Genomic DNA, 18,246 nt, shown 5'->3' on the forward strand with positions numbered 1-18,246 from the left:
TCAAAAAATCCAAACTATCACCTCAAACAGCAGTTCTTTACTTTTACATACCATGCAAAAGATACAAAAGTAAGAACGGCTTTTATTGGTTCCATCACATATCTACATGTCTTTTTTCGCGTCATCGTTTTAAAACAAAAAGTTGAGTGCTTGTTTTTGTTTTGGAGTATTCAATAAAATACCCCAAATTTCCATTTCACAGTAGTCCTCTATTTGCTGTGATACAAAATACATCACCATATTACAGTTCTGTAATAGCAATTACGGTACTGTGATTGGTTCTGTCATGACGATAGAGAGAATGCAGATACGTCACTTCCGCTCTGGGCCACGCCCCTCCAAGTCAGACTGAGTGGCAAAAACAAACCGGCTCAACATGGCGGAACATAGCAGTAACTACAGCGAGACCAGGAAAAATGTGGAATATAACATGAAATTAAAGACAACTGGACTCGACACGGATCCATACAAGCAACCAAACAACAAGTGGTCTACGAACATTGATATGTGGCCGGAAATCACGTATCCTGACATTTATATGAACCTGATTTCAATGCCGGGAAAATCCACAATGTAAAGGCTGAAAGCATACAAAAGCCAAAGAGTTGTTGACATCCTGGTCATCGTTAGTTAGAGGATTACAGCTGGTGAGTGCTTTCAATTCAACATACTATTGTTTTTGAGGTTTTATGTCAGTGAAGACGTATTTTCTTGGCGGTGATTGCCAAGGTAAAGGCCCAGCAGTAGTGCTCACAGTTCACTACTGATTTACTGGAGTTTAACCCTTAGTATTGACCCAAGTGAGTGGATGATCTACTGGTACTGTGGATATTTAAGTAGAGTTAACATCAAATACTTGATACAACACAGCTACAACAGCTTTGTGCTAGAGTACCCCCTTATTTGGAAAACTAGGTTAGCCTCAGTTTAAGCTAGTTTACAAATCAAGTAGAGCACAAGGTTCAGAATCACGCAATTGAAGACAAAAACATTTCAGTTATCAAATATAGAACTAAATGACAAATGCGAACATTAAGAGCTTTACTAAGAAGTAACGTTAGCCAAAACGATATGTAATTTAAGGTATGATTTTATGCAAGAACACAGCATAAATTAACGTTACCTGACACGAAATGCCAACCACAAATCCAGGTTTCGTTGTCTGGATTCCAGTTATTTCTACGAATTGCAGCGACCCATCTGTTTCTTCCGTCTTTGGCTTTAGGTCGCCGCTAAAACAATAGCTCCGAGTGCTTTTTAAACCTGTTTGTGCAATCAATGGCACAACGGCTCTGCCCCATTTTTTAGATTGTTCTAAAGTTTTCGCAGTATTCAAGCCAAAGCCGCTACTCGTCTCAATCTTTCTGCCACTCAGTGGGCGTAACCACGGTGACTTCCGCTAGCGGTGACGTCACGTGCATACCCTCTATTACAGTATTTTACAGGTACTGTAATTTAATCCTTTCATGCATAGTGGTCACTACAGTGGACAGCTATGCTACAGGTGTTCTCTTGTATATTTATGGATTTTGTTGTTTTACTTGTCAGCCAACACAGTGGACGCTTATGCATCATCTCATACACTGCAATTCATACCATTACTGTAGCTTTCCTGTTCTTGATAAACCTGATCTGCACTAACATATTTGAGTATAAATGAACTGCTAATTATTATTAGTCTGTAATTAACATTTTTTAAAAGAAGAAGATGTTGTTTTTTTCACATTATCAGTGTGTGTAATAACTAGTATTATAGTGTGTTAAAATGTGAGAAAACATCAGATTAGCAGCATTAAAAATGTTTTTATTTCATAGTTTTAACACAGCATGTTGCTTCAAAAATGAAACGCATGGTGTCCAGCTGAGTGGACATTTTTGTAACTTCTTGAACAATAGGTTCATAAAAAAAAAAAACTCAATCACACTGGGGGTTTTTTTTTGTTGCTTTTTTAGCCTAAAGAGGAATAAAAACAGTTTGAAAAAAAAATCTTGATTTAAGTTCTCATAATTCATGCATGAAAGGGTTAACATACAGGGTGGGGAAGCAAAATTTACAATGAACATTTAGTTGTTTTTTCTCAGCAGGCACTACGTCAATTGTTTTGAAACCAAACATATATTGATGTCACAATCATACCTAACACTATTATCCATACCTTTTCAGAAACTTTTGCCCATATGAGTAATCAGGAAAACAAACGTCAAAGAGTGTGTGGTTTGCTGAATGCACTCGCCACACCAAAGGAGATTTCAAAAATAGTTGGAGTGTCCATAAAGACTGTTTATAATGTAAAGAAGAGAATGACTATGAGCAAAACTATTACGAGAAAGTCTGATAGATAGATACTATTAAAGAAGAATTGGAGAAGTTGTCACCCGAATATTTGAGGAACACTTGCGCAAGTTTCAGGAAGCATGTGAAGGCAGTTATTGAGAAAGAATGAGGACACATAGAATAAAAACATTTTCCATTATGTCAATTTTCTTGTGGCAAATAAATTCTCATGACTTTCAATAAACTAATTGGTCATACACTGTCTTTCGATCCCTGCCTCAAAATATTGTAAATTTTGCTTCCCCACCCTGTACAGTAAGTATGCTGTAGAATGTAATACAACAACTTACTTGCTAATTGCTGCCAGCAAGTTACTGTACATTTCACAGTATCCTTGTTACAGTGTAGTTCACAAATCTATTCTAAGGGCCAGATTGGATCCTTTGGTGGGCTGGATTTGGACCCTGGGTCGCATGTTTACCTCCGCCAAGGAGGTTATGTTTTTGCCAGGGTTTGTTTGTTTGTTTGTTTGTCTGTCTGTTTGTCTGTCTGTTAGTGTGCAACATAGCTCAAAAAGTTATGGACAGATTTTGATGAAATTTTCAGGGTTTGTTGGAAATGGGATAAGGAAAAAATGATTAAATTTTGGCGGTGATCGGGGGTGGGGGGGCCCACGGGGGGGCCCATTTCCAACAAACCCTGAAAATTTCATCAAAATCTGTCCATAACTTTTTGAGTTATGTTGCACACTAACGGACAGACAAACAAACAGACAGACAGACAAACAAACAAACAAACAAACCCTGGCAAAAAACACAACCTCCTTGGCGTGGGGGGGGGGGGGGGGGGGGCCACTGATCAGCCTTGGCGGAGGTCTGCGCTCTCCGAGTGCTTGTAGTTGACACCTGTGTTTTCATGAAACTGTGGCAAATTCCCATAAATGTGAGGTAACTTTGCAGAGTTAATGCCTTGCCTTTATAAACTACCATATAGGTTAAATCCAGTGCGTACCTTTTAAACCCCAGTGACCCAGTACACCCACCCACCCCCAGCTGTGAGTAATGAGCATCCCACCCACAGCTCCTTCAGCATCAGCCCCTCTGAATGCGTGCGTGAAAGCAGGTTTACTGAAACGGGTTGGCTGTGCGGCACACACACACAGACACACACACTCCAACCGGTGGATGAACTTCAGCTGGATAATGGATTAACCCATCAGACAGATAGCAAAAAACGCACAGCATACCAAGGACTCCAGATGTCAATGTATTGGAAGAAAACACCCACCCACCCACGAGGGAATGACTCAGTTTAACGTAGCTGAATAAGTGAGCGCCGGTGCGGACTGGGAGATTCTGCGTGGGGTATCTGACTTCTTTCTGGTACTTAAAAGCTCCTCCACCTTTGGTTTTTATGGGTTGAGAAGCGCTGAGCTCGACCCCGACATACGGACAAACAGTTGCTGCGCGAGACGCTGGTGTCAAATATGGACAGCGCGCGGGATAGCTCCGGACGCTGGTGCGCATCTTCATAAAGTGCGACACTTTGGACGTTGCCGAGGCCTCAAACTTCACCGGTTCTCAATCAAAGTTGTAGACAAACGGAGAACGAGCGGGACACAATTGCTGCTTCTGCACAAACATCCAAAAATCGAAGGAAAAAAGTCTCAGAAAATTACCCGCTGTGTGTTTTTTACGTGACGCCATCAAGATGCGTAAAGAGGTCGCGCGGAGATTTCAGATGCTGCTCATAATGTGGTCAATATTTCTGGTTAGTTTTGGGACGGGCTTTCCTACAAGACACAAGAATGTTGCCCACAAGGTAAGTTTTCTTCTCACAGTCGGTAGGTGTTTTAGTTTTAGACTTAGAGAGTTAAAGCAACAAGTTTCAACAAATGCTGACGTCTTAAAATCACACCTGCCGCGCGGAGAAAAGTCGTTTTTAGCTCATTATTAGCTAGCTAACGGTTTGTTTATTAAAATGTTTTGCTAACTTTAACAAATCGTAATTTTCTTTGTTCCCTACGTTCCATTTTGCTGTAGGTTACAATATTAATCCTACATAATTGACTTTCCTTTTAAAATATTGCATACAAGTGTAGACTATATCAGGAAACCCATATATATAAATAATATTAAAGTTTGGCTTGTATTTGAATTATTTGAAACTTAATTTTAAAGCATATACTAAAAGTGGTAATAGCTTAATTTGTGTTCAACATTTGTGTTATGCTCAGGAAAAGTAATGCCCCTAAAGACAATCCTGGGTTTTTTTAATTAGCAATAATTCTTATTCATTTTCCATCAAAATTTCAACCAATCAACTGAGCTTATTTCCTTTGTTGCAGTTCTCTCTCCTTGTATAGTAAGGTTTGCCATCACTGGGCACACACACTGCTATAATAAATCCAAACTCCTCCACACACATGCTGTGAAGTGTGTGGTGTGTCTACGGGAATGTTTGTGTTTCGCATGGACATATTTGGATATCAAAGTCTGTTTGTGTGTGTTTTTGCTTTTGAACTTCCCTTCTTGTGTGGCCTACTATGGATGTCCTTTCGGGTCTCTTTCTCTCTCATCATCCCTCTGATTGATGTCAAAGCAAAAGGAGACAGACAAAACGGGGAGGGAGGAGAAGAAGGGAATGATTAGTGAGAAGGGGGGAAAAAGTTGCACTGTAGCTGGAGTGATTGCTCCTTTCATTCACCGAAAGTCTGCAATTGGTGACTGTCGTTTCGCCTGTGACCTGTGTGCAGTGGATGGAGAGGAGAGATTAGCACTGGAAGAGAGAAAAGGAGGAGGGGAGGCTCAGTAAAGCTGGTGTCCAGTAACGAGATGCTTATGTAACCAGAATAAGGCATCCCTCACACTGGAGCTGGGGTCAAGTGTCATTCATCTGATTGTTTACATAGGGTCTTTTTTGTGTTAATGTGGAATTTCCTGTTTTTGGTTTTACCCCCATCTCTCAACAGAGAGAAACAGGAGGAGGGTTTTGTGTTGAAGTGGCCTCTTTCCCAAATATTGAGACCTGTTTGCCCTGTTTGTCCTGTCTGTTTTGAACCACCACCCCTACCCCAACCTCCACAACCTCACCCTGATTCCACCAGGCATGCATTTGTTGTTCCTCTTTTTTTTTTGTGAAAGATGGCGATCAAAGAGCGTCCAGAGTTTATTGTTCTTCTGTAATGGTTTGGAAACAGCCAAGTGCAGAGGCCTTTGATATTCTCGGGCACATAAATCAGGGCTGCCACACTGCCTGCCTTCCCAGCCTGCCCCCCCACACCCCACTGGATCCCATTCCTACCCTTCACCTCAGCCCCTGCTGCACTCATCCGGTCTCCTAATTTGTTTCTACAACCCAAATGTGTGTCACCATCAGCGGTAGCAGTGACAGTAGCCTAAAAGGGGATCCACTCTTTTCAGTCAGTGAAAAGAGGGCACAACGCTTTGCCAGAAACGTTAAATCTTTCCATAATGTTTGTCTGAGGGATGAAACCGTCTCCTGCACAGGCCAGGGTTCCCCACTGCATCCATATAGCCTTCCCTGTTTAACACACCACATGCCATCAGCAATCAGGCCTTTGATCCAGTGAGCCCTACTACTGAGTGGAGGAGATCAGGATCACAGAGAATGGGGGGGGAAGAGGAGAGTGATATACAGGGTGAAAGAATACAGGATCCAGATGTGTAACAAGATGAGGAGGGTGTGAAAATATGTGGACTCCCCTGCCACTCTGGACTTTCTATATCTAGCGTGAATGAGTGAATATTGTCATTGATGGTCAAGTTTGGCACTCATGTACTATTCTGAAAAGTGACTTAGAAAAGGAAACAAATTTTTTAATATGTATGGTATTTCTTTATAATAACCAGGTGTTTCATGAGGGTATGATTATTTTATTGCGTACACACTCTTGAGAGTTTTTGAAATAAAATGCAGAAAAATGTAGTTGACAGTTTGCACTCATTGAAATATGTAAATTTGAGGGCAGTGTTTGGAGAAAAAAAAGGGTCTAAAGTTACAGATATCAACTTGCCACCATCAGATATGGGGGAATATATGGGCCAGTTTCTCTTCATTTATCATTTCTCATGGTTGACAGGATTCTCTTCTGAACAGGCATTATGTGTTCCCATGCTTGAATTTGACAGACCACATAGCTTCTTTATGGGACAATTGCCGGCAGGCTCTGAAAAGTACGTTCTGTTCTAGGGGCCATGATGATAAATCATCAACTGTTTGGTCATTAATCCTTACATTTCCTGTCTTCTGTAGCTCTCCAACTGCCACTGGTTTGCTCAATACTGACCACAAATTGGCCTGTGTAGTGTATTCAGATTGATATATACAAGAGTGGATGACAGAAAAGGGGTCATTAGAGGACTTGGATTTAGGTTATGGCTAATGTCAGGCATGAAGTAGACGCATGTCCTGTTCAACATGAAATAGACACTTGCAAATTGGAGAGTCATTAATCATTGTTCCACATTTCAAATATATATTTACAAGATCTAAATCTAAATCCATCAATCTCAGAGTTCAACTTTGCCTCCTGCCGTCTGAGTAGCTCTAAGACCTGAAATGCTAAAATAAGTGATGGCTGTTGTGGCGTCGGCATGGCAGGTTCAGACACACTCACATTAGTGCACGGGTCCCACGCCTCCCAGGCCCTCTCATTAAAGCTAAAAGAGGATCTCTCTGGCACAGGCCCCTCTTTGTCCATGGCCTGGATGCCATGACTGTTGTGGGAAAAAAGAATGAAATGAACGAAAGCCTGGCTGGTTACTTAGCCGGTTAGTTGGATGCCTGAGGGGCTTTTTGGATTGCAGACCAAACTGCTAAAATGGAAGATGTTGTCAAGCTTTCTTCCAGGAAACAAGACACTAATTGTTTGCTTTACACATCACTGAGCCACTAAGTGACTTGTTATTAGCTGCAATGTTGCCTCTGGCTTTGGAATATGTGACAATTGACTTTGTTGCCCTTTTTCTTACATTTTTGCAGGTGATGTCCTCACAGAACTAGACTTGGAAACAATGTCTCTCCTTTATTTAGCTGTCATTTAATCTTCTTTTTTTAAACTAAACAATATTTGTGGTCTAGATGAACACAGTATCTTTTGTCCTTTCCACCAGGGTCATGGACACTTAGTCCACAGCGACCAGGCTCAATATGCCCCTGAGGCTCTGGAGCAGCAGAACCAGGTGCAAACATTGTTGCCCGAGTCTCACACTCACCAGAGAAGGTGGTCCCACCCACAGCACCGCTCTGTTGGTGTTCTCCCACAGCCTGAGCCAGAGGAGGAGACCAAACCTTTCATCCTGGATCTTAAGAACTTTCCAGATCTCGCCAATGCTGATATAAACTCCCAGAACCCCAATATACAGGTTAGTGGAGTAAGGGGAGTCATGTTTCTGAATTCACAGTGCTTGCGTAAGAATATTTGATAATAAGAAATTGTTTGAGATAGGATAAAGATATGTCCGTCATTTCAGAATAAACACATCATATGTTTTAGCCTGTTCAGTGACCGGCAGATGTTAATTAAAACCATGTCTACAATGGGAATTTCTTTTACATGTATGACTTACTTCCTTGACACAATCAGCCATCTCTCTAATCTTTGAAACCCTGCTGTGTGTCCCTGTTTAATTAAAATATTATACATAAAGGAGTTTATTTAAATGTCACACATTAATCCTCATCATTGCTTTTAAATTGCCCTAAAAAAGTTCAAAAATGTGTTCTGTCTAATTTATTTTGGGGCACTTACCCTACATGTCTGGTCAGACTAATCAGGATGTGGTTAGGGGGACATAATGATAGCGACCCATGTCTGCATTAACTACAGCAGAGACATTAGTTTTCATGTACTGTCATGTGCATATAGACCAGATACACCACACTGACGAAAATAGATATTTAATGAAAACAAATGAAAGCAGATCCCAGTCAATGGGGCCATACTTAATAAACCTTGAAATTTATTTCACAACGGTTACAAAATGATAGTATTCCCCTGCACACCCCCGTTGCCTGGCCTTCACATCAGATGAAGTGGGCCCTTGAAACTACTGTAGCTTCTTGGATGAGTCATATTGAGGTAATGAGAGGTAGTTAACCAGAATAAATGCTCACATTCTCCCCTCAGAGGATCGTTTGGTTGGCTGAGTGCTCATGCTCACGTCTGGCTGGCTGACTTAGACCCAGGGAATGGGTTCACTTGCAAAAACACTCTTTTGAGAATTTGAGAATGGTTGACTTCTTGAGAAGAGCTCAAAAACTCAAGCACTATACCTGCACTGAAGTGTTGGTTGTCCTTCACAGTATCACAGGCAAAAACAGAATTACCACAGTAACTTTGGACAATTCAGTTGTTTGTTGAACATTTTATGTTGGCATTTTCTACTTTAGTTTGTCAGTGGGCCTACAGGTTGAAGTCTTGGCTTTCAACTTTAGATTTTAAGGCTAGAATTGGTCATATTTGCAAATACTGAGGATGTCTAGTGTAACATGACTGAGTTTATCCTGACAGCAGCTGGTGTCTCTGTCTACATAGGTAACCATCGAGGTGGTCGATGACCCTCAAATGGAGGTAGAGATGGACCTGGCGAAGGATAAAGAGTGGCTACCCTCCTCTTCTTCCTCCCCCTCCTCCACAGTGGATTGGCTTGGAGGCAAGAAGCTTTTCTGGCCCCTTTTCTGGAGTTACACCGACGCAGATTCCAGTGAGGACAGCAACAGCCGGTCAGGCGTGGAGGAAACTGGCGAGGAAGAAGAGGAGGAAGATTACTCTCTGGATTACGGCAGTGAAGAGCCCTTACCCAGCGGAGTAGGCGACTGGGATAGTCGTTGGAACGAAGGCTGGGATCCAATGCAGAGCTACTACGGTAGGTTTTGCCAAGTGGCACACTCACTGTGTGCTAGAATTGCCATATGAACACTACTTTATTTAGATATGACTTTACAACAGCTTTTAAAAAATTACCTAAATTTATCTTGCGAGTTTTATCAATGTAGGGACAAACTCTTAAAGGGCAAAGTAGTTCAGAATTACAATTACTAAGTTTTTCTTATCAAAAAAGAGGTCAAGACTTCATGAATGTCTGGAAGGAGAAAGTGTGAGATAGTGGCTTAGAAAGAATGGAACAGAGAAAGCATGATAGACTGCCCTCAGTCACAGAAGCAGGCGATGCCAGCATGCAAGGCAGCATGAGCACTCGACCATCAGGCCATTGTGGATTATGGGCACTTTGAAGTCGACACTGGTCGTGCTAGTCGCAGAGGCCCCTTTTGAAGATGGGTCCGATGCCCTCGCTAATGGCAGCGTGAGGCGGCACTGTTCTCTGGGACAAAACAACCCTCCTCTTGTGGACAATTAGAGGGCATATTGGGAACACAGAATGACAGAGCCATTCGGCTGTCTCTTTCATCCTTCCCCCCGGACCCCACGGGCCCCCCCAGACCCTGGCGGACCTCACTGCCCTATGCGGCGCAGTCTTTTGAGCAAGTTCAAGAATTTCGGGGGGCTTTCAGGGCTCTGCATAACTTTTACAGCTCTTTTTCCCCCTCTTAATTTTGCCTTCCTCTGGTGGGAAAAAATGTATCTCAGTGTACACAGACCACATATTCAACAATAAATAATGAGAGACAGAGAAAGGTGTACGTAGAGAATCTACAGAAAGAAATGGAGAGAAAACAGAAAAGAGAGACACATAATAAACATAGAAAGAGCAAAAGTGATAGGAGTTCTTCAGCAGATAAATGTGCTTTTATGAACTTTCTGCTGCCTGAAGCTTTTATTCTACAAAGATAGAAATCTGTGTATGATTAATGAATTTTTTGATGATTACGGTGAATGGGGTAGTTCAGAATGTGTGGGAAAATACCTAAAAACATGGATTTTCTGATTTTTTTCCTCTTTACCCATCTGCCAATGTATAGACTTTATTTGTGCATGTACATCCTCCAGCAGAAGGCAACAATGCCTATTAAGTGGTCACATCTAAAGTCTCAGTGAACATAAATCAAGGATGTCTGCCTTCGCTTCTTCTGTAATTAAGACTCTCCTGAGACCTTATTCCAGTATGGCCACATGGCGAGTTGGCAGCGCCCACAAAGTAAAATTGGGTGCTCGCTACACCCAAGCTGGTATTTCTGCACCCACCTCGCCTTTAATCAAGAATGACTTGTTTTCAGTGTTATTAACACCACAAGGAAGCATGGTGCGGAGGCGGACAGCCACAGCACAGCTTCTCACTCTCTAATTTTACTAAAGCCTTCTTAAAAAGAATATGGGTTTGCATGGGAAAGGTCAGACCAGGAGAAAATGTATACAAGCCAGTAACTATGGTGTTATGGATTAAAAACTTTGAGTACATATTAAGTTAACTTCAAGGCAAAGCACTGCACTTTGTCCTGATTTTGCAGGGTCTTTTTAACCTGTTGAAGTTGCTACATTTTTTCTTGCAAAATACAGAGCATCTAGTAATTACCAATGTTTACCTATGCCTGCAAGAGCTACAGAGACTTCCCGACTCTTCAAATTTATTCCATGCTTTTCTCAAAGTTATTTTCTGTCTGTCTGCCTGTCTGTCTGTCTGTCTGTTTGTCCATCTATCTATTAAAATTTTGTTTTAATATATAAAATTCTATTTAAGAAAATTGTGATACAAGATACATTCTTAGTCTCGAATGTAGCACAGGAGTAGTACCTTCCTGACTTTGTTGAATTTTCCTTCTCTGTTCATAGAAAAGGACACAGATGAGTGGACCCCCTGGTCTCCTTGCTCAGTCACATGTGGACATGGTGAGAGAAAGAGGACCAAGTCCTGTGGCTACTCATGTACTCTGACAGAAGCCTCAAGATGTGACATGGAGCCTTGTCCTGGTGAGACACTTGTGTAATAAACTACAGTTTACTTATAGAGCATAAAGATGACTGTAATACACAATAACCTGACATTAGTAATGGTCATTTACACACATACTCTGAGCAGACCTGGATTTTGGTATAACCTTTCGTTTTTGATTGTTGAGGTGTCTTTTATAGTCTCATACATTAGAGATGCTGATGTCGTTGTTGCCCTTACAGGTGATGTCAACACTGTGGTAGAACCATTTCCCTTTGAAATGGAGAATGGCACAGAGGCATTTGGGACAGGTATGTTTTCCTTTTTTAAACACGTTTAGTTGCACTTTTTGTGGGTTTAAGAGCCTTTACCATGTTTTCCAAAGTGGTGAAATGTGGCTTTGTACTGAGGGATAATTCTTAAGTAAACTAGAAGCAGTCGGAGAGCGCAGACCTCCGCCAAGGCAGATCAGTGGGCCCCCTGTGCCCCCCCCCCGATCACCACCAAAATTTAATCATTTGTTCCTTGTGCCAGTATCAACATTTCCTGAAATTTTCATCCAAATCTGTCCATAACTTTTTGAGTTATCTTGCACATGGACAGACAGACAGACAGACAAACCAATGCCGGCAAAAACGTAACCTCCTTGGCGGAGGTAAGAATTTGAGGTACCTGTACTTTATTTGGGTATTTTCATTTTATGCAGCTTTATGCTTTCACTCTGCTATATCTCAGTGGAAAGCCTTGTAGTTTCTCCCCACTACATATTAAAGCTTTTAGTTACTTTTCAGATTACAGTTTTTTTTTTATCCCCTTCCTGTCCATTGAAAACCATGTATCTTCAAATGTAAATGTCTATGATAACCTGAAGGTTAAGGAGTTCATTTACTGGTCAATTTTAAAATTTCACTGTGTGTTACTATGTGTTTCAATCAAATAAGCGCTTTAAAGTCCCTCTTTGGAAACAGCAGTAGATATACTGCCAAAGACTGAACTACACAACTAGTTAAAACAAGGTCAGCTTTAAACATCTATAGCTGTAAAATGCAATTAAACAAAAAAAGCATCACTGATATGAATCCAAAGACATCATATATGTATACTACAAAACACCAACACAGACCATTTTATTGCAAAGTGTATATTTAACTTTTCATATTTTAAGTGTATTTTACTTCTCAGTGGGGTATTTGTATTTTTGCGTGAGTAAAGGACATGCATACTTCTATTGGACTAAGGCCACTATTCAACTATTTGGAACCTGCTGTACAGTGTCCTTGGGTGTTGTGAAAGGCGGTTATAAATAAAATGTATTCTTCTTATTATTATTATTCTTACTTTAAAGAATCAGTAGTTTATGCTGTCAGTAGTTACCAGGATTAAATGATATGACCAAATGTGATATTTCTGTCCTTTTGCCTCTAGATGTCGACAGCTGTGAGAAGTGGCTTAACTGTAAGAGTGAGTTCCTTCAGCGGTACCTGCACCAGGTGTTATCAGAGCTGCCCAGCTGCCCCTGCTCTTACCCCTCTGAAGTATCCTACACTGTGGTCAGTGTGTACGATGAGACTCGCGACAGACAGTTTCGCTGGCGTGATGCCAGCGGCCCAAAAGAGCGACTGGACATCTACAAGCCTTCGGCCCGCAGTTGCATTCGCTCAGCACTTTCCAGCGACTTTTCTACTCTGGCAGCCCAGCACTGTTGTTATGATGACCGTGGGCGGCTGATCACACGGGGAAAAGGCGCAGGTACGCCTAACCTGATCAGCACTGAGTTCTCACCTGAGCTACACTTCAAAGTGGATGTGCTGCCTTGGATCCTGTGCAAAGGAGACTGGAGTCGCTTCCATGCTGTGCGGCCACCCAATAATGGGCTGAGCTGCCCAGAAAACCCCCACGAAGACGTGTTCATGAATGAACTTGAAGAGGCCAGAGAGTACTGAGGGACAACAGCCAAAACTATCACTTCACTTCAGAGAGTCAGAGGGCCTAATCCTAATTTCACAGGAGACTTCCTACCTTTAAAGTCATGTAATATTCTGTCTAAATCATGCATTGGGGGAATGCACATTTGTGATTTGAGAGTTGTGGGGTTAAAGAATGATGGTGAAGTTTGCCCGTCAGTATTTAAGATTTGGTGCAGTGTCCTGGTATCAGGCTCTACTGAATCGAACTGAAGTACATGGAAGGAAAAAACACAGTGTTCTCCTATTGCTTGCCAACGTGTTACACATCTGGCATGACATCAAACTTTCTGTCTCTTTATATTCAGTACACTCCTCTGAGTGCGTGAAAGCATGATGTCCACCTACTGGCTTTTCTGATTGTGTCCTAGAGTGCTTGTGATTGATAATAGCAACATATGAAAACATCTGATCATGCTTCTTGTATGAAAAGTAGGATTATGGGTTGGATAGACCGATGAAACAAACAGAGGCATGAGTCCAACAGAAGAGTCTCATATCAATGCTGCTACATATTATAATCCTTCAGGTTTAAAAGGTATATAGAGGAGAAACACAGCAGGACATCGATACACCCAAAAGATGCCACATGCAATCACAGTAAAATACATTTCAGTCAATCTTTTGGGACTCTTAACTGAAATGACCAATTCCAAAAAAATGGAAATGGGAGTATTTGAAACAAACTGTTGTCGTTATTGGGTTTTGTAGTGAGAATAATTAGAGCAGCCTTTAGGCAGTAATTGATTTCAAGTGTTTTGCCACACACAGGCACACAGACTGTGTGTTACTTTTACATTTTCACAGCCAGGAAAATCTATGATCAGGGTGCCAAAGAGTTAAAACCCAGACTGTTGGTGCCTGTGTAAATCCAGCCTCCTAAGTCTCTACGGTGCAAATGTAGGGGAAAAAAGCTCTACAATGAGTAGATTGTGTCTCTATAATGTTCTCAGGGGGACTAACCGACCATGATTTAAACAATTTGTTCATTTACCTCTACAGTGGAGCACTATTGGACCTTGTACAAAGTGTATTGGGCTAACGATTAGCTAAAGGTGTATATTGTGTAATCCTGATTGGAACTGATGAACAGATAATAAGCTTTTTGTGCAGTTTCAGAAAGCAGTTGAAACTCTTCTAACTGAATAGGTGTTGCTGGTGCATTGCGTGTGGTAAAAAGATGTCATTGCTGTTTAAGCTGTTGACGTGCAGTCTTTGGGTTTATATATGCAACTTGACTGGATAGAGAGGACTTCCTACTAAGATAAACATTCCTAATTGGTCATGTAGTTGGCACTCTTACTCTGGATGACTTTTGTAAGTGCCCTGTAGTGTCTGTATCCCAAACACTTCAGTTTTTCAGTGTTTTTCCTTTAGGTATCTTATACAAGATTTAAAGGGGTCATATTTTGCTAAACCCACTTTTATTAGTCTTTGGTACATTTATTTGTGTATTTGGGGACCATAACAGTTCATAAAGTTGGAATTTGAACCCTCCAGGTGCTGCAAAGCTATCTTTATATTCATTCTGGCAAAAATCGAGTGGATTTCTACAACCTGTTTCAATTCCTGCTTAATTTGTTACATCTATAACTAGTTACGTCAGACATTTGCACATATAAGGTCAAGACTTCAGACAAACATTTCTCCAAGTATGACATAATTGTTTATCAGCAGCAGCGGTTGTAGTCCATACTGAAAATATGTCCAAACTTCGAGCTGATTACATAAAATGTTCAGTTGTTGGTTAATAATGAACTCAAGTGGCTGCATGGGACAGAGCAGCACAGCCAACAACCTGGAAGAGGGTGGGCTCATGTGCATTTAAAGGGCCAGCGCTCAAAATGACCTTTCACGTGTCATTACTCAAAAATAGGGTTGAAGATGGACCTGTGGAGTTGAATTAATGAAGAATTCAGACCCAAGCATAGCATTTACAGTTTATGTAGACCACAGGGAAATGTTTTAAAATGCATAATTCCATTAAAAAAAGCAAAATATCACTCCTTTAAAAGGCTCATGTTTAAGCCATGGAGATTTTTTTTTTGCATTGTAGCCACGTTGCTATGTCGAAACTCTCAGTAATCTGAATTTTACCTCAGAATCGCCCTGTCTGTCCAGTCAAATGCTATGGTTGTTTGCTCCAAACATTTTTTCAGGAATTCTGCTTCCAGATGTGTATATGCGAACACGCATTTACATTATGGAATCACCGATTTTAAAGGAAGGCACTTTATTTAACATTTAAGGTATATATACAAGAGATATATCAAAATGTAGTCATGTTTGCCATTTGTTGATGATAGTGTTATTGTGAAGGAAAACTCGCCGGAAATGCTGCATTGTTCTATGAAAGTACTTACAGTATATCAAGTGTTCTGTTGAGAAAAAGCATGATCTTCTTGTGATTTCTGAATCTAGTATTACATATATGGTGTTGTACAGTATTTATTTGTCTGATCTCTTTTTTTTAAGTTTGCTGAAGCTTTGAAATGACTCTATACTCAACATGGTGCACTAATCAAACTTAAAAATGAAGGCACCCAATATCAAAAGGGAAACCACATGCCTCATATCACTTCATACAGAAACATCAAGTGTCTGTGTTTCATTCTACATTGTACTGCAGTGCTCTATGAATATGTTGTTGCAATTATGCTGAAGAAATATATAAAGAACTTGCATTCATCATCTGCCTTTTAAATGTGTCATTTTTCTCCAGACTTTAAATTCCACATGGCAAAATCAATAGTGTAGCAAACCTGCATAAAGTTACATTACCACTATGTTTTATGACCACAAGAGAAGTTTGTTTATTGTGAGGTTATTTATCCAGATGTTGTGTTTTTAGACATAAAAGTTAAGTTTTTTTTTTAAGTGCTTCAGCAGTAGTTTGAGGTGTTTTTGTTTGCATGCAGTAATATTTAATTTAGTGAATACACTTTTCGGTGTGCTCCACATTGGACATGGGAACTTACTAAATCATTCATTCAATCAATTATTCAATCTGTCATTCATAATATAACTGAAAAAGTGTTGCATTAAAGTGGCAAAATCCCATCGCCATGCAAAGTTCAGCTAAGTCTTTGGTTTTTTGGATGTTTTTCCATGATTTGATAACGTTAACTGAGCTGGAAAAAAAGGTGGACGAAAAGCTCAAACTGCTGCAGGCTAAGGGTTTTTCTCAGAAAACAAAATGTCTCTGAAAACCAAAAATATTGAGGCTTGCTTCCACATTCAGCTAAATTTGATCTCCAGTGGGCCGAACCAGTAAAATAATAACTTAATAATATATAAATAATGTCAACTCCAAACTTTTCTCTATATTTTACAGTGGAAAAAAGTCAAATTAAACAATGAAAATGTTTACATGTACAAACCGTCCTTTCAAACAATGTGAATAACATGAACAAACTGAAAGAATAAGTGTAATTTTAACAATATTCTGCTTCATTTTATCATTTACTCATGTTTATTATAACATATAGGTCACAGTGGATCTACAAATACACACAACATTTAGTATCAGGCAGAATATTGTCAAAATTGTATTTATTTTTCTTAAGACATTTCAGGTTATTCACATTGGTTCAGGTTATTCACATTTTTTGTGAAATTATACTTTGTTTTAGTGTAAATACATGAAAATATTTACATTTACAAACAGAAAAATGTGGAGTTGTGAGTATTTATAGGTTATTATGATAGTATTTTACTGGTCCTGCTCACTGGAGATTGAATTGGTCTGAATGTGGAACTGGAACTAAAATGATTGTTAATTTCTTAATATCTATTTTTGCATTTCATAAATTCATCTCGCGGGCCGGATTTGGCCCCCGGGCTGCATGTTTGACACCTGTGATATAGAGTGTACAGACTGGACTGTGTTTCTGAGGAAAAAGGTCGTGTGGTCTGATGAGTCCAGATTGACCCTGTTCCAGAGTGATGGGTGCACTGGGGTGAGAAGAGAGGTGGATGAATTGATTACCCATCATGCCTAGTGCCTCCAGTATAAGCCTGTGGGGGCAGTTTTATGACCTGGGGTTGGTTCATTTGGTCGGTTCTAGGTTCAGTGTCTAAAACCTGATAAAAGATAAATGTAACGTTGCATAAGCTCATTGAAAGGATGCCAGAGTGAATGCCTGCTGCAATCAAAGCTAAAGATCCAGCTAAATATCAGAATGGGACCAGACTATGTACAGCAGAGGTCTCAAACATGCGGCCAAATCCGGCCCACCAAAGGGTCCAGTCTGGCCCATGGGATGAATTTGTGAAATTCAAAAATTACACTAAAGATATTAATCATTTTAGTTCAGGTTCCACATGCAGACCAATTTGATCTCAAGTAGGTCAGATCAGTAAAATACTTTGATAATAACCAATAAATACTCACAACTCCAAATTTTTCTCTTTGCAAATGTAAACATTTTAAAGTTATTTTACTGTATTTACACTAAAACAAACTGTCTTTTCACAAAAATGTGAATAACCTGAACAAATACAGTATGAACATTTTGAAATATCTGAAGTGCAAGTTTACCAATATTCTGCCTGTTATTAAATGGTTTGTGTATTTGTAGATCCACTGTGATCTGTAAGTTGTTATGTACATGTGGAAATGATAAACTGAGATGAAATGTTGTTAAAATTGCACTTAGTTTTCTTAAGAAACTTTAGTTTGTTCATGTTATTTACATTGTTTTAAAGGATATTTCATCGCATAATTTAACTTTTTTCGTTCTAAAATATAGAGGAAAGTTTGGAGTTGACATTATTTATATATTATTATGTTATTATTTCACTGGTCCGGCCCAGTTCAGATCAAATTTGGCTTAATGTAGCCCCTGAACTAAAATGAGTTTGACACCCCTGATGCACAGAGACGCTGTATGTGCACGAACTGAATCAACAACATCAAATGTCTTCATCGTTTGCTCTCTTTTATTGCCTGTTTTTACAGGTTGAGTTGAAAAGTCACACTAACATTTTCATTCAGGCCTCCAAACAGTCAGCTGCAGCTCTTCAAACAATACATGTGTTAGGACTGAAACATGTGTTGTGTGTTTTGTGCTCCTCTGGTGTTTCACAGGCATGAAACTTTTTTTTTTTTCATCAACATCACCTCTGATCTGGTTCTATCATCATGTTGTCTGGA

At 40.1% G+C, this 18,246-nt stretch overlaps 1 protein-coding gene across 1 annotated transcript; it reads left to right on the forward strand.

The window, feature by feature from the left end:
• Nucleotides 1-3,377: 3,377 nt before the first annotated feature.
• Nucleotides 3,378-13,752, forward strand: ism2b (isthmin 2b). The gene is made up of 6 exons (XM_030127847.1): nt 3,378-4,096; nt 7,411-7,662; nt 8,835-9,165; nt 11,028-11,165; nt 11,370-11,438; nt 12,553-13,752. The coding sequence occupies exons 1-6, from the start codon at nt 3,986-3,988 to the stop codon at nt 13,068-13,070; spliced, it is 1,419 nt and encodes a 472-aa protein (XP_029983707.1). The 5' UTR covers nt 3,378-3,985; the 3' UTR covers nt 13,071-13,752.
• Nucleotides 13,753-18,246: the final 4,494 nt, after the last annotated feature.

This window comes from Sphaeramia orbicularis, chromosome 24 (assembly GCF_902148855.1).
Source record: "Sphaeramia orbicularis chromosome 24, fSphaOr1.1, whole genome shotgun sequence".
Taxonomy (NCBI): domain Eukaryota; kingdom Metazoa; phylum Chordata; class Actinopteri; order Kurtiformes; family Apogonidae; genus Sphaeramia; species Sphaeramia orbicularis.

What these genes read in the sequence shown, in the direction of transcription:
- ism2b (XM_030127847.1), top strand. Translation starts at nt 3,986, where the DNA reads ATGCGTAAAGAGGTCGCGCGGAGATTTCAGATGCTGCTCATAATGTGG. An exon ending in ACAAGAATGTTGCCCACAAG is followed by an intron (nt 4,097 to 7,410) that starts GTAAGTTTTCTT and finishes CCTTTCCACCAG; the next exon opens with GGTCATGGACACTTAGTCCA. An exon ending in CCCAGAACCCCAATATACAG is followed by an intron (nt 7,663 to 8,834) that starts GTTAGTGGAGTA and finishes CTGTCTACATAG; the next exon opens with GTAACCATCGAGGTGGTCGA.